The following is a 15992-nucleotide window of genomic DNA, read 5'->3' as shown; positions in this document are numbered from 1 at the left end:
TATCCATTCATCTGTTGATACATGCTTAGGTTGTTTCTATCTTTTGGCTACTGTGAATAATGCTGCAACAAACACTGGCCTACAAATATCTGTGTGACTCCCAGCTTTTAATTTCTTTGGGTATATGCCTAGGAGTAGACTTGCTGGATATACAGTAATTCCTTGTTTAGACTTTTGAGGAACCACTAAGCTGTCTCCCACAGCAGCTGTATCATTTCACACTCCCACCAGCAATGCAAAGGTTCCAATTTCTCCACATCCTCAGCAACACTTGTTAATTCCTGTTTGTTTGTTTACTTAATTACATACATGCTAGTAGTGTAAAATGGTATCTCACTGTAGCTTTGATTTTCAATGCTCTAATGACTAATGATACTGAGCATTTTTTCATGTGCTTATTAGTTATCTTTATTTCTTCTTTGGAGAAATGTTTATTCAAGTTATTAGCCAATTTTTTAATTGGGTTGTCTGTCTTTTTGTTGCTGCTTTAGGAATTCTACATATATTTTGGATATTAAACCTTATCAGATATATGATGTAAAAAGATTTTCTTCCATTCTGTAGATTGTCTTTTCATTTTCTTGATAATGTCCTTAGATGCACAAAAGTTTTTAATTGTGATGAAGTCGAATTTGTTTACTTTTTTGTTTTGTTGCTTGTGCTTTTGGTGCCATATCTAAGAATCCATTGCCAAATTCAAGGTCATGAAGATTTACCTCTATGTTTTCTTTGAAGAGATTTATGGTTTTAGCCCTTATATTTAGATCTTAGATCCATTTTGAATTAATATTTTATGTGCCATGAGGTCACACTTAAGTTTTTATAGGTGATATACTTAAATCATTTTTTGTGAAAGATTAAATTAATTCAAGTACTTACCAAGTGCTGACCATGTGCCAGACACTGTTGTAAAGACTCGGGAACAAAAGAAATAAGCCTAACCATGTAAGTTTACATTCATTTTCAAAATATTCTATCCATGCACAAGTTTCTTTCAAAAAATAAGATTGTTTTTTTTCACTCTACTATAAACAACGCTTTGCCCTCAGGAGACAGATAAAGAATATTTATTTTTATTTTAAAAACTGTTACATAGCAAGGTAGTCACTAACCACACAACATAATTTTGATTTTTTTTGTTTTTTTTTTTTTGGTAAAAGAAAACCAAGAAATATCTTCAAGTTTTATTGTTTTTTAATGAAGTAAGCTACAAGATGACCAGCAACTTCTTGATGGAACAAAATACTGTCAGAGTTACTCCCTTTCTCATCACAAACTTTGGTCACAATCTTATTATAATTAAAAGGTTTTATTTTTATAAAATTAACAGTAACATTCTGAGGTACTCTGTGCACTTCTGTTTTCAACTTCATTATCGTAATAACTTTCCCTTGAATGACTGAGTAAAGAAATTTCACATCTATCAGTCATCCTAAATCCTTTGTAAATTCTAATCAAAGTACCTATTCAGTTAGAAGTAATGTTTTCAGTTTCCATAAAACATCATGTGTTTTAAAGAAATAACATTACTGAAAATATGTCTTCTCTGGAACATATTCCTTTTGGCTCATAGAAAATCAGTTCTTCGTGGACTTCCATAATTGAAACTGATAAAGCAAAATGCAGTCATCTGAAGCTTATTACAAATAGCTTCACTTTCAATCAAAACATTCTCACTTTGTTGTTTTTTTGAATCGTTAGCAATGTTTTCTGTGAATCTTCCCCCAGAACTTGCTGACAAGAAAGGCATTTAGTTTGTTATAATATTTTTCTGTGTATGTATCATCATAATCATTTTTTACTGTAGCAGAAAGAACAACTCTTTCCCCAATAGTATGTGGCTTTTTATTTCTGTCATGACTATTAAGTAAAAACATTTCCAAACATCATGGTTATCTAATTTAGTTAAGTACTGCCATGAGATTCGTATTTAAGAATTACTAACAAGAAATGAAGGAAACAAAAGCAAAGATCAATAAAACTAAAAGCTGGTTGTTTGAGAAGATAAACAAAATTGATAAACCATTAGCCAGACTCATCAAGAAAAACAGGGGGAAGACTCAAATCAATAGAACTAGAAATGAAAAAGGAAAAGTAACAACTGACACTGCAGAAATACAAAGGATCATGAGAGATTACTACAAGCAACTATATGCCAATAAAATGGACAACCTGGAAGAAATGGACAAATTCTTAGGAAAGCAGAACATTCTGAGACTGAACCAGGATGAAATAGAAAATATAAACAGACCAATCACAAGCACTGAAATTGAGACTGTGATTAAAAATCTTCCAACAAACAAAAGCCAAGGACAAGATAGCTTCACAGGCTAATTCTATCAAATATTTAGAGAAAGCTAAAACCTCTCCTTCTCAAACTCTTCCAAAATATAGCAGAGGGAGAAACACTCCCAAACTCATTCTATGAGGCCACCTTCACCCTGATACCAAAACCAGGCAAAGATGTCACAAAGAAAGAAAACTACAGGCCAATATCACTGATGAACATAGATGTAAAAATCTTCAAGAAAATACTAGCAAACAGAATCCGACAGCACAATAAAAGGATCATACACAATGATCAAGTGGGATTTATCCCAGGAATGCAAGGATTCTTCAATATATGCAAATCAATCAATGTGATACACCATATTAACAAATTGAAGGATAAAAACCCTATGATCATCTCAATAGATGCAGAAAAAGCTTTCTACAAAATTCAACACTCATTTATGATAAAAACCCTCCAGAAAGGAAGCATAGAGGGAACTTACCTGAACATAATAAAGGCCATATATGACAAACCCCCAGCCAACATTGTTCTCAATGGTGAAAAACTGAAACCATTTCCTCTAAGATCAGGAACAAGACAAGGTTGTCCACTCTTACCATTATTAATCAACACAGGTATGGAAGTTTTAGCCACAGCAATCAGAGAAGAAAAAGAAATAAAAGAATCCAAATCAAAAAAGAAGAAGTAAAACTGTCACTGTTTGCAGATGACATGATACTATACATAGAGAATCCTAAAGATGCTACCAGAAAACTGCTAGAACTAATCAATGAATTTGGTAAAGTAGCAGAATACAAAATTAATGCACAGAAATCTCTAGCATTCCTATACACTAATGATGAAAAATCTGAAAGAGAAATTAAGGAAACACTCCCATTTACCACTGCAACAAAAAGAATAAAATACCAAGGAATAAACTTACCTAAGAACAAAAGACCTGTATGCAGAAAACTATAACACAGTGATGAAAGAAATTAAAGATAAGACAAACAGATGGAGAGATATACCATGTTCTTGGATTGGAAGAATCAACCTTGTGAAAAATGACTCTAATACCCAAAGCAATCTACAGATTCAATGCAATCCCTATCAAGCTACCACTGGCATTTTTCACAGAACTAGAACAAAAAATTTCACAATTTGTATGGAAACAGAAAAGACCCTGAATAGCCAAAGCAATCTTGAGAAAGAAAAATGGAGCTGGAGGAATCGGGCTCCCTGACTTCAGACTATTTTACAAAGCAACAGTAATCAAGACAGTATGGTACTGGCACAAAAACAGAAATATAGATCAATGGAACAGGATAAAAGCCCAGAGATAAACCCACGCACATAATGGTCACCTTATTTTTGATAAAGGAGGCAAGAATATTCAGTGGTGAAAAGACAGCCTCTTCAATAAGTGGTGCTGGGAAAACTGGACAGCTACATGTAAAAGAATGAAATTAGAACACTCCCTGACACCATACACAAAAATAAACTCAAAATGGACTAAAGACCTAAATGTAAGGCCAGATACTATAAAACTCTTAGAGGAAAACATAGGCAGAACACTCTATGACATAAATCACAACAAGATCCTTTTTGACTCACCTCCTAGAGAAATGGAAATAAAAACAAAAAATAAACAAATGGGATCTAATGAAACTTAAAAGCTTTTGCACAGCAAAGGAAACCATAAACAAGACAGAAAGACAACCCTCAGAATGGAAGAAAATATTTGCAAACGAAACAACTGACAAAGGATTAATCTCCAAAATTTACAAGCAGCTCATGCAGCTCCGTATCAAAAAAACAAACAACCCAATCCAGAAACGGGCAGAAGACCTAAATAGACATTTCTCCAAAGAAGATATACAGATCGCCAACAAACATATGAAAGGATTATCAACATCACTAATCATTAGAGAAATGCAAATCAAAACTACAATCAGGTATCACCTCACACCGGTCAGAATGGCCATCATTAAAAAATCTACAAGCAATAAATGCTGGAGAGGGTGTGGAGAAAAGGCAACCCTCCTGCACTGTTAATGGGAATGTAAATTGATACAGCCACTATGGAGAACAGTATGGAGGTTCCTTAAAAAACTAAAAATAGAACTACCATACGTCCCAGCAATCCCACTACTAGGCATATACCCTGAGAAAACCATAATTCAGAAAGAGTCAAGTATCACAGTATTCACTGCAGCTCTATTTACAATAGCCAGGACGTGGAAGCAACCTAAGTGTCCATCGACAGACGAATGGATAAAGAAGATGTGGCACATATATACAATGGAATATTACTCAGCCATAAAAAGAAACGAAATTGAGTTATTTGTAGTGAGGTGGATGGACTTAGAGTCTGTCATACAGAGTGAAGTAAGTCAGAAAGAGAAAAACAAATACCGTATGCTAACATGTATGGAATCTAAGGGAAAAAAAACAAAGTTCATGAAGAACCTAGGGGCAAGACGGGAATAAAGACACAGACCTACTAGAGCATGGACTTGAGGATATGGGGAGGATGAAGGGTAAGCTGTGACAAAGTGAGAGAGTGGCATGGACATATATACACTACCAAACGTAAAATAGATGGCGAGTGGGAAGCAGCCGCATGGCACAGGGAGATCAGCTTGGTGCTTTGTGACCACCTAGCGGGGTTGGATAGGGAGAGTGGGAGGGAGACGCAAGAGGGAGGAGATATGGGGATATATGTATATGTATAGCTGATTCACTTTGTTATAAAGCAGAAACTAACACACCATTGTAAAGCAATTAGAGTCCAATAAAGATGTTAAAAAAAAGAAATTGCTTTAGCATATTATGCTAAATCCATTAAAAATAGTCATTAAATGTTACATTAATTAAAGAATGTTGTTGACAATGGAAATGTATAATAAAATATTGGCTGAAAAAAAGCATCACTGAACAAAAATGCAGAGTTTTCGCTTCATGTTCTAGATGGTTTTTTTTTTTTTTTTTTTTTTTTTTTTTTGCGGTATGTGGGCCTCTCACTGTTGTGGCCTCTCCTGTTGCGGAGCACAGGCTCCGGATGCGCAGGCTTAACGGCCATGGCACACGAGCCCAGCTCCGTGGCATGTGGGATCTTCCTGGACCGGGGCACGAACCTGTATCCCCTGCATTGGCAGGCAGACTCTCAACCACTGTGCCATCAGGGAAGCCCTAGATGGTTAGTTTTTAAAGGTTGAGCTAATAGTGATGGCTTTAAATTATCATTAGTTAATTTAATATCATGGCATTAAATATATGTGTGTATATATATTTGGAAAGGGGCTACAGGACTTGGGTATAATTTATATTTTAAATACTCTTATTGGCAATGTTATTTCGGTCTACATTTTTTTTAGAAAATCAAAAAAAAAATTGCTGTTTACCTCAAAATGTGGCTAACGAAGAAGAGGAAAGGTTTCAGAAACACTCAGCATATATTTCAGGGTAATTCTAGACTAGCTTTGCTCAGGAAAAAAGATAGTTATAGCTACACTAAGACTAAATGAGATCTACGTGATTTAAAGGGCATCATGATGTAATCTGAATTTTTTGTAAAAACAAGAGTTTTTTGCTAATTTAAAATGAATGTTTAAAATTGGATTGACAATCAACTGGCTCCTGCCTTAAAAAAAAAAAAAAGAAAAGAAAAGAAAAATCCATTTAAACAAAGAAGTTAGCAGTGTTAATGTCTTACTGCCAAAGGGCTCCATAAGCAAGTTGTTGACAAGACTACCTCTCCTTAAAACAGTGAATCTCTAAATAAATGCTTATGATTATAACTAGTAACTAGACAAATGAAAGGACAAAAAATGAAGTCAGAATGTAAAGTATAGTAAAACAAACCCATCTAAAACAGCACCGCTAGAACTATAAAATAAGTCAATGTATAAAGAAATCAACGTACAAAAAACTATTTTGACAAAGATTATAAACCTCTAACAGACATAAAGGCATTTGCCACTTTATGTAACAGGTTTCGAGAAGGTTCGAAGGAAAGAGAAATACACTCAGTGGCAACTTACACTAAAATTTCAGTGATTAGTTCTAAAGAGGCAATTCACCTATCTGTAAGGATATTTTAAACAGTTCCTCAGACAGCTCTGCCACTGGAATAAACCATCTCCTGGGCATCTTTGTAAAGGGAATAGCACTTGTCAGGTTTATAGGGCAGTCGCAAAATGACACTGTTCTATGTATGCTCCCTTTGCCCCACACTGGTGAAACTGTCATGACCCACGGGGGGTGAGTATGTTAGGTAGAGGAGAATGATAAGGAGGATGGTTCCTAACTCTTGGCCAATTTACGATATCATCATTTATACCACAGAAACCCTCGAGGGCAGTGGTTCTCAAAGTGTAGTGCCTGGACTGGACCAGCAGCAGCAGCAGCGTGATCACCGGGAAACTTGTTAGAAGTGCAAATTCTTGGGCGTCACCCTAGACCTACTGAATCACTGTAAAGATGGGGCCCAGCAGTCTGTGTTTTAGCAAGTCCACCACGTGATTCTGATGCAAGCTGAAGTTAAGAACCATTGCTGTAAGTAAATATTTTCATTTCCTTCATAACATTTATTAAATACATAGAGTAGTTATCAAAATATTCCCATAAACTGCACAAAAGCAAGCAAGATTTACCCACTAGAAACAACCTTATGACCAGGGGTAGCATTCCATTTGAAATATTTATATATTTCATCTACAAAAGCGAATAAAGTAATAAATAATCATGTATCCACCACTCAGCTTAAGAAAAACTTCACAAATACATATCAAGTACCCAATGTATCCTTTTCAAGATCTCCTTGTATTTTTACTATATATTCCGTTATCTAGGCATATATACGTATGGATTTTTAAGTTACATATTTTAAAAAATTTACAATATCTTCATATTACTCATGTTCTTATTTTAACTTGCTATTTTCCTTAACATTTCTGTCTGAGGTTTATCCTCATTGATATGTATAGCACCTTTTCACCAGTATATGGAATTCCACTGCATGATTATGCCACAATTTTCAATAATGTGATTAATGGCTATTGAAGTTACTTTAATTTCCTTTTCACTGTAAGAAATGATAGTGCTATGAAACTTCACATAGCCTTCTTCACATGTGTAAAATTTCTCTGTGGTATACACTTAAGAATGGAATGTCTCAGGATATCCACACTTTTCAAAGACGCAGAATACGGCCAGGTTGCTGTCCCAAGTGATTGTCCAGTCTACATTTACTACAGCAGTGCAAAGATTTCCAAGTGCTCTACACCATTTCTAACACTTGATATTGGCAGACCTGATTCTGATCAATCTGACGGGTATGGAATAAAGCTGTACTGTGGTTTTAATTTTTACTTCTGTCATTTAGGTTTCCTCTTCTTTGCATGTCTTTTGCTATTCTTTTTTTCTCTTATAGATTTAGTATTTCTTTATATATTGTGGACCATATTCTTTTGCTGGTAACATTATCTTCTTTAGGTCTGTGGCTTCATTTTTTGTTTTCATGCTTTCTTTAGAAGCACAGTTTTATACGTGTTAACTAAAAAATAATTGGTTTCTTCTTCATAATTCAACTTTTTGTGTCTCATTTAAAAACTTCTTCCCTAGTCCAAGATCATAAAATCATTCTCTATTTTCTTCTAAAAGCTTACAAATTTTGCCTTTCATGTTTAGGTCTTAAATCTATCTGGAAATTTTTTGTTGTTTGGCCTTTATAAGGATGTGTTATATATTTTTTTCACATAAATAATCAATTATCCCAGCTCATCTTTTCAATGTCACCTCTGTCATGTATTAAATTTCCTATATGAGTGGCTCTACTTCTACTCAGTTGAATTGTCTGTCTCTACTTCAATACCACAATGTCTTAATCACTATAGTTTTATGCTAATAAGGCTTTATATCTGGCAAAGCAATCCCACTCCCACCCCTTATTATTCCTGAGGATAGCCTAGGCTATTCTTAACCATGTGCTTGTCAAGTTTTAAAAAACACAAAACAGAAAGGGCCCAGTGACAGCACTGAGTCCCCCACCTCTACTTTAACAAAGCAGCTCCACAATCGACACAGTCAATGGGCTTTTGCTTAAGCTTTCTTTTGAAGAAAGAGGTTCCTATAAAAATAAGTTGGCAAACACTGTCTCCCTACAACCTTTAAGGGTTGAAGAAACTGAGTTTCTGAGAAGTTAAATAACTTGATTGGTCCAAAATCCATAATAAGGAAGTAGCAACGCTAGCATTTAAACTTAGGACTGATTCCAAATCCCACATTCTGGTTACCAGGACACACACAAAACCAAAAGAGAAGTCTAAGTTTAGCACCAGTAAAATAATAGTGAGAAATACAGTAGGGAATTCAAATTTTTAAAAAATTAAATAAGGCCTGCCATTACTTAACACAACAGGGAGTAAATGGGAACTATCTTAGGAAAAGGACAGAAATAGGCTAAGATAATTCACAAAGAGGTTCTTCACTGTCAGCCAACAGCACAGTATTTCTGTAACTCTCAAATTATACAAATTGTAGTATTCTACTTCAGTAAAGATATTTTAAAGATGTATGATTTCTATTAATGTGAATAATGAAACCTGGAATAAAAAAGTTTTTGAAAGCTTACACAAAACTAAAATACTGTCATTTGAAAGATGTAACAAATTTACCTGCATCAAATATTGTGCACCCTCTCTCAAATCATCTGCATGTACTGGAGCATAAAAAGCCTTCGTTTTGTTTTTAATAAGCCATCGCTGATATTTGGCTTGATCAATGGACATCTCTTTCATAGCTTGTCTTCGAGGGCCCTTTAAGGTAAAAATATTAATAATGTCTTTAACTGAAAGGTAATCTATTCCCCTTTTATAAAAATCCTCCTGTTATCTTGGTTTAAACAAGGTGTCTAAACATGGCGGTGGGGGGAGATGGGAAGTATAATGATAGCGTTTCATTTTCATGTCAGTGAATTCTTTCCAATAAAGATTATGAAAAAACAGTGTTGATGGAACAAAGACACAGAGGGTGCCAGTAGAAGGAAGAGGAGAGGAAGAAACACAGACTTTGAAAAATAAATGTTTTGATACTAGTAAATGAAAGAAATTATAAATTATTGAAAATAGGGAAGAGATTACACAGAGAAAAATAAGAGCCTTCTGTTTTTCTATGGAAAGTTTCCCATCTTATTTTTTGTTTGTCTCAAATGTCTGAGTTGTTAATTCTCAGAAACCTAGAAGTATCATTACAAGTCAAAGTGAACTATATAAATACATTTTTTCTTTGTACTTCTGTTAAACGATAACATGACACAAGAAAGGAAATGAGCTTTTTTAACTTGCCATTCTATTTTGATCCTTGTAAGCAACACATAAAATGTGTTACATGTTTACCTAAACTGTATTTTTAAAAAATCTAAAAATAAGATTAAAAGTACACCCTAATTATACATGAATAAGACAAGGAAAAGTACAATTTATCTTTCCTAGTAGAAAAATTTCCCCTTTGTAATTTCTTATGCTCAAGACCCCAACCTGAATTCATCTATGTGGAGATAAACTGTGAAACTCCACAGGTCCTGAGTGGAGTCAGTGTCTCAGTGTGTTCTTCCACTACCCTACACACACACACACACACACACACGTGCATGCATACTCACTTTGCTACTATACAAGTAGAAGATCAACTCTAGCAGGGGCTGGGACATAGGGCATATAACACGCATTTCTAGCACCAAAATAAAATGAACAGTAGAGCCTGGGAGATAAGTTAATCTGGCAAATACTCCAAATCCTTATGCAGAAAAGGTAATCCATCATCTAGTAATTGTTTTCAATAGCCAAGATGCCAAAAACAAGAAACTACTTTTGGATGACCGTTTACCCCTATTTTTAATAATTTCCTTACTCATGAATAAAACTAAAATGAATGAGCAATTAAAGTGTTTGAATTTGGAAATTCAGCATTGACTCTACTCTTCTTACATATCAGATACTAGATATCTACCATGATTTGTCCACCTCCTCCAGCTCTTTTTTTTTCTGATAAGTATATGTTCCCAGTATTCTCAGGACTTTATGAGACTTATCAGCAAGAAAAAACACATACTGAATTCCATTTAGGTTCCTTAGTTATCGGGAAGTAATTTTTCTTAGCCAAAGCAATATAGTTTGCTAAGACCTACTCAAATTATTTCAAATCTAGAAAGCTCCACAAATTACAAATGATATACACAGTGAAAAATGTTTTAATATAGAAAACAAAACTAGTACTTACCACATGTACATGACCACAGATCATCAAACCAACATTTTTTGTGAAATCATGAACAAGATGAAGTAAAGCTGGGCGTGAGTTTGGAGCACCTGTCATAACAAGACACTGTGGCCTAATTTAAGATTAAAAAGAAAGAGAAATTTAGGGTTTTGATAACATGGACATGATTTTAAGTCGCTTCTCTAAGAATATATTATTACACTAGACACTCCTTTATGCAGCTGTCCTCAAGACAGGCCACAAGATTCTCACAGAAGATGACATAACTAGGGTTCCTTGGTACATGAGAAATGCAGAAAAACAAAACCTCTGAACAACCATCATACCAAATGTCCTAAATTAATATGTAATATTATACATCAAGATTCTGGGAGGCACTACAGAAAGAAATGACCATGCTGGTTAAAAACATGTAACAACTTTTCATCTTATAAAGGTGATAAATATTCCAGTTCTTTCACAGAGTCCACAAAACTTCCTGAGAGCATGGCCTTGCCTTCATGTAAAACAGAGGTCACTTTCCTTCTTAGCTTGATCACATCATACTTACTTCTACTTTGTAATATCAGCCTTCCCTAATCTAGTTTAATTTTAATGATGTCCTATGAGTAAAACCACCTGTGGCGAAGAAAAGGTTTCTATTTGAACTAAAAGTTTTAATACTAATTAATTATGATGAAAGCCAAAATTGAATTCAATTGCCTTTGCAAACACAAAACAGTGGCAAGACTTTCATGTATTTTTAACTCTTGATTTTTGTTGACGAGAAATAAAAATCAACCTTGTTTGAGGAAAAAAATTCAGTTATCTATTTTATAAATTCAAACAGATTCAGAAAAAAATGTTTTTTTAAAAATTTTTGATTATTCTTTAAAATTAAGTTTTATTGGAGTATAGTTGCTTCACAATGTTGTGTTAGCTTCTACTGCACAGCAAAATGAATCACAACAATGTGTATAATTAAAACAAACTTTAACAAAAAGCAAATAGACTAAAAATTCTGACTTACCTACTAAATTGTTAGGGTAGTTCCTAACTATACTTATAAAATAAGCAGGAAAACCTGAATAAAGACCTAAAAATGGTACTAACTCATTCAGAATTTTAGCAAGCTATCTGAAAAGCCAGTTCTGCTTGGGGGAATTGCTTTGGGGCAATCAAATATGAAGTCCTCCTTTAAGGCCCAGACTGCTAGTCGTAGTCCAGTCTCTCCACCTGAGCTTTAGCAGGCTACATGGCTCCCCAGCTAAACATTGCATTTCCTAGCCTTCCTAGCAGCTAAAAGTGGCCCTATGAATGATTTCCAGCCCGTACGATGTCCCTAATTCCTTGTCCTGTCCTTTAAAAAGGAAGCTGGCCACCCTCCATACTTTTTTCCCCTTTCCTGTAAGCTAGGCCATGGCGGGGTGGGGGGGTGATGTCTTTGACCACATGGATAGAAAAACACATCCTAGGGAATGGCAGACTGAAGATAAAAGGAATGTGGAACTTGAATAACCAAGTGCAGCCAATCTGCTTACCAACCGTGAGTATCCATTCACCTCTGGACTATCACATAACACTGATATCTACCTTGTTTAGCCACTTTATTTTTTCAGCTTTTTGTTATGGTAGTTTAACCTATTACTAATATAACCTATTACTGAGGGAAATGAACTTGTAGTCCCTATCTTTACTATCAATAAATAGTAAACACACCACAAAGGCATAATTTGGGTATAATTTTATCATTCCAAAGAAAGGTATAGAACAAAATATATTAAGGATTACTTCTAGTAACAATGACAGAGTATGAACAGCTGCCTTCATCTTTACTCCCTCCTTAAAAATCTCCATAGTATGATGGGATTTTTTAAGTCACCAAAAATATGGAGAACAGGATAGGACACAACAGCATTGAAATTTTGAAAGCCAGAAAGCAGATGGAAGAAAAATAAAGGATTTGACAAATCAGGAAAAGGCTACATTACAAATGAGCATAAGAGAAAACTATTAAGCCATCTGATTTTACACCATCAAAATGCCTAGGACTTAGAGGCAATAGATGTCTTTGGAAATGGCAGGGGCAATATGTTAAAGAAACTAAAATAAGAAGGACTGATTTAAAGTTTGCATAAGAAGCACCTAGATGAACCCAAATCATTTCCATCACTATGATGGGCAACTGTCCCTGTCCCTCTCCAATCCTGTTAGGCTAGGGCTTATTTGCTAGAGAGACCTCTGGTCTGGGAGCATAAACATATGTCCCAGACCTCTGGTCTGAGGGCATAAGCAGCTACTTTAAGTAGGGGAGTTAGGAGAACATTTACTATATGCTGAACCCTGAGATCTCTGAGCTGCCTTCCCACTTGGCTCTCAAAACTCTGGTAGCCAGAACTTTATCAACAAGCAGATTAAAAGATTCTTTTCTGATAAATCTAATCAGATCAAAATAGAAACCCTTTAAGATGACCTAAATTTCTTAAAGAACCAGAAAAGCCACATTAATCTACATTAAGGGCTTCACTGACAAGCCCCACCCACCAATGCAGAACTTCCCTGGCCCGGGATCACAGATACTTAAGACAACGCTAAATCTAAGAACCCAAATTAAAGAGGCAGGAAATAGTGAGAAAGACACTTCAAGGAAATAGAAACTATGAAGTGAAGAAAAGAAAATCTTTTGGCAAATTTGATGAATGCTGAGATAGTGATAAACAGAAATATAAATCGGAAAAAAAATTTATTGCCTACATAGAAAACAAAAAGCCTGTACAGGAAAAAAAAAAACAATCATAATTTACTACATGGCTGGGCTCTTGAATCATGCTTAAAATGTCATAATATAGGGCTTCCCTGGTAGCGCAGTGGTTGAGAGTCCACCTGCCGATGCAGGGGACACGGGTTCGTGCCCTGGTCCGGGAAGATCCCACATGCCACGGAGTGGCTGGGCCTGTGAGCCATGGCTGCTGAGCCTGCACGTCCAGAGACTGTGCTCTGCAATGGGAGAGGCCATAACAGTGAGAGGCTCACGTACCGCAAAAAAAAAAAAAAAAGTCATAATATAAATATCAAGTCTACAAAATAATGACATAAAAAATACCCTGGGATGGTGGGGTAAAGGGAAGGGTGCACATGTGTGGTGGGCATACATGGATGAAAGAAATCAGCAGATAACGCCTGAAGTTAAAACTCAAACAATACAACAAGACAAACACTCTTTTTGGGAATATGAAGTAAATATTACACGATTCAGTTAAAAGTGGTTGCCTGTGGCATGAGAGAAACAGGGATTTGAGAAGTGGGGCAAGTGCTAATTTTCATGACAAACCTAAGTTTTTCCTCTTTAAACTATGTTCATGTATAATTCTGATAAAAGTTTTAAAACACTTATTAGAATAAAATTTTTTTAAAAATTTCCCCATTAGTATAATAAGCCAAAGCAACAGTTTTTTATTAATGGCAAATTAACTCTGACTCTTGGTCATACTCTCAGTTCTGGAATACAACTTTTTACATAAAGGAATGATTTCAATTTTCTGCCATATTTGGCATCAACTAGTCAAAATGTTCAAAATGTGCTGCATTTAAAGTTTTCCTCCCAGGGCTCTCATTTCTTTTTCTTTTTCCAGTTTCTCTCTACTCCAAAGCTGAAGATCTGTGGCCTCTGGAAAACTTTCATTCTAGAAGAAAGTTGGGGGCAGGGCAGGGGGGAGAACCCAAAGAATTAACAAAAAGATATACAAAGATGTTTCTTCCTGGGGGAAATTTGGTAGAGCACTTCTTTTCTGGCACGTATCCACTCTGGAAGTTTTCTTTAAAAAAGATTTTGCCTTTTGGTTTACTGAAACAAGGAATTTATTTCTGTGATTACTGTGCAGAAGCCAGTGAGAAGTCATTACTCATGACTGTGGAAAGTCACCTGTTCAGAACCAGGCTTACATGAACAGTATGAGAATGGCTGTCTAATGATCTATTGTCTAAAAATGGCAAGCCTACTTATAGCTTGGTATAAGTAATAATCTATAGTTTCTAAGAATCTATATAAATAAACAATACTCCTGGATTTACAACAGTGCTTTAGTAACTGAATCTCATCAATTATTAGAAGCATGTTAAATTAAGGAATAGTTTTTAAAATGATAGCTGATAAACTATTATAAGATAAAATATAAAGTAATTTATTGAGAAAGTAAGAAATACTCTTCACTCTAAGGCATTGATTCTTTATCACTAAAACTGGTTTCCAGTACCACAATGAGAATGAAGCCACTAACATGAAAATATTTACTGCCTTAGTAAAATTGCAAAAAGGGGATTTTTATGAGTTTTATCCTCAGTGGTTATATAACTACTGAGGCCACAGAGGGGAAAAAAAGTTTACTTTATGATACTTACTATTTAAAAGTTTTCAAAATGAGAGACCTCCAAAACTTTCACAACATTTTTTCAGGGTAGGTGATAATTTATCTCTTTGTAAATTTTTTTTTTTTTTTGCGGTACGCGGGCCTCTCACTGTTGTGGCCTCTCCCGTTGTGGAGCACAGGCTCCGGACGCGCAGGCTCAGCAGCCATGGCTCATGGGCCCAGCCGCTCTGCAGCATGTGGGATCTTCCCGGACCAGGGCACGAACCCGTGTCTCCTACATCGGCAGGCGGACTCTCAACCACTGCGCCACCAGGGAAGCCCCTCTTTGTAAAATTTTGATAACAAGAAACCTCAACCTTGTTTTTGAATAAACTGCTCAAATCAAACCAGAACAAGAAACAATACCCTATGCTTTTAGAGAAATTTTCATGAAATATCAGCATATGAAAATGTTACTGAACAATAAAGGAAGAACTGATTGCCACCTAAGACAAAATGTTTCTATGTTACCTTATGACTTACCTGAAATTTTTCACATGGTCTTCCACTCCAGAAAGACGAATCGAATGCTGCAGTGCATTCAGGTAAGTCAGGGCTTGTGTGGAGGATCCCCAGTTCACATCTGTGGAAAGACAGTATTCATGCAGCAGCTTAATACCGGTTGTAACAAGTCATCTAACAAGTACTTTCACATTTAAAAAGTCAATTGCTAAAATAAACTATTGTACTCAGGACTTTCAATAGTTCAAGTTCATGGCATGAAATTAAGACAATGCTAATCTGAACTACAATTACATTTTTTAAAAAAAGTACAACTTAGAAAAGACTGGGATGATAGGGCTGCAGACATGTTGTGCGTGCAACTCAAAATGAGCCTTTTACAAATAAAACATTTAAAAATTACTGCTTATATAGCCAAAGGTCTAAAAGGAAAGAGGCAGTTCTATGATTGTTATAAAGTACTATTTATAGTACTGAACAGTTTAAGTTATTTGAATAGGCAAATTTTACCTCTTACTGAATAAACAAACAGTCTGGACACAAATGATGATTTTAGAAATTTGTTACTTTAGAGACTTAATAAGTGTATTAGA

General features: G+C 35.3%; 1 protein-coding gene across 1 annotated transcript in view; it reads right to left on the bottom strand.

The window, feature by feature from the left end:
* SLC12A2 (solute carrier family 12 member 2) overlaps positions 1-15992 on the bottom strand; it is a 110688-nt gene that overhangs the window by 23776 nt on the left and 70920 nt on the right. Inside the window, exons 15-17 of the mRNA XM_081230459.1 lie at positions 15421-15520; positions 10553-10664; positions 8950-9090 (exon numbers count right to left, since the gene is read on the bottom strand). Of these exons, the coding sequence (XP_081086585.1) occupies positions 8950-9090; positions 10553-10664; positions 15421-15520 (353 nt within the window). The remainder of the gene's footprint in view (positions 1-8949; positions 9091-10552; positions 10665-15420; positions 15521-15992) is intronic.

This window comes from Mesoplodon bidens (assembly GCF_964165515.1).
Source record: "Mesoplodon bidens genome assembly, chromosome: 4".
Lineage (NCBI taxonomy): Eukaryota > Metazoa > Chordata > Mammalia > Artiodactyla > Ziphiidae > Mesoplodon > Mesoplodon bidens.
This window is presented reverse-complemented; position numbering and strand designations above follow the sequence as displayed.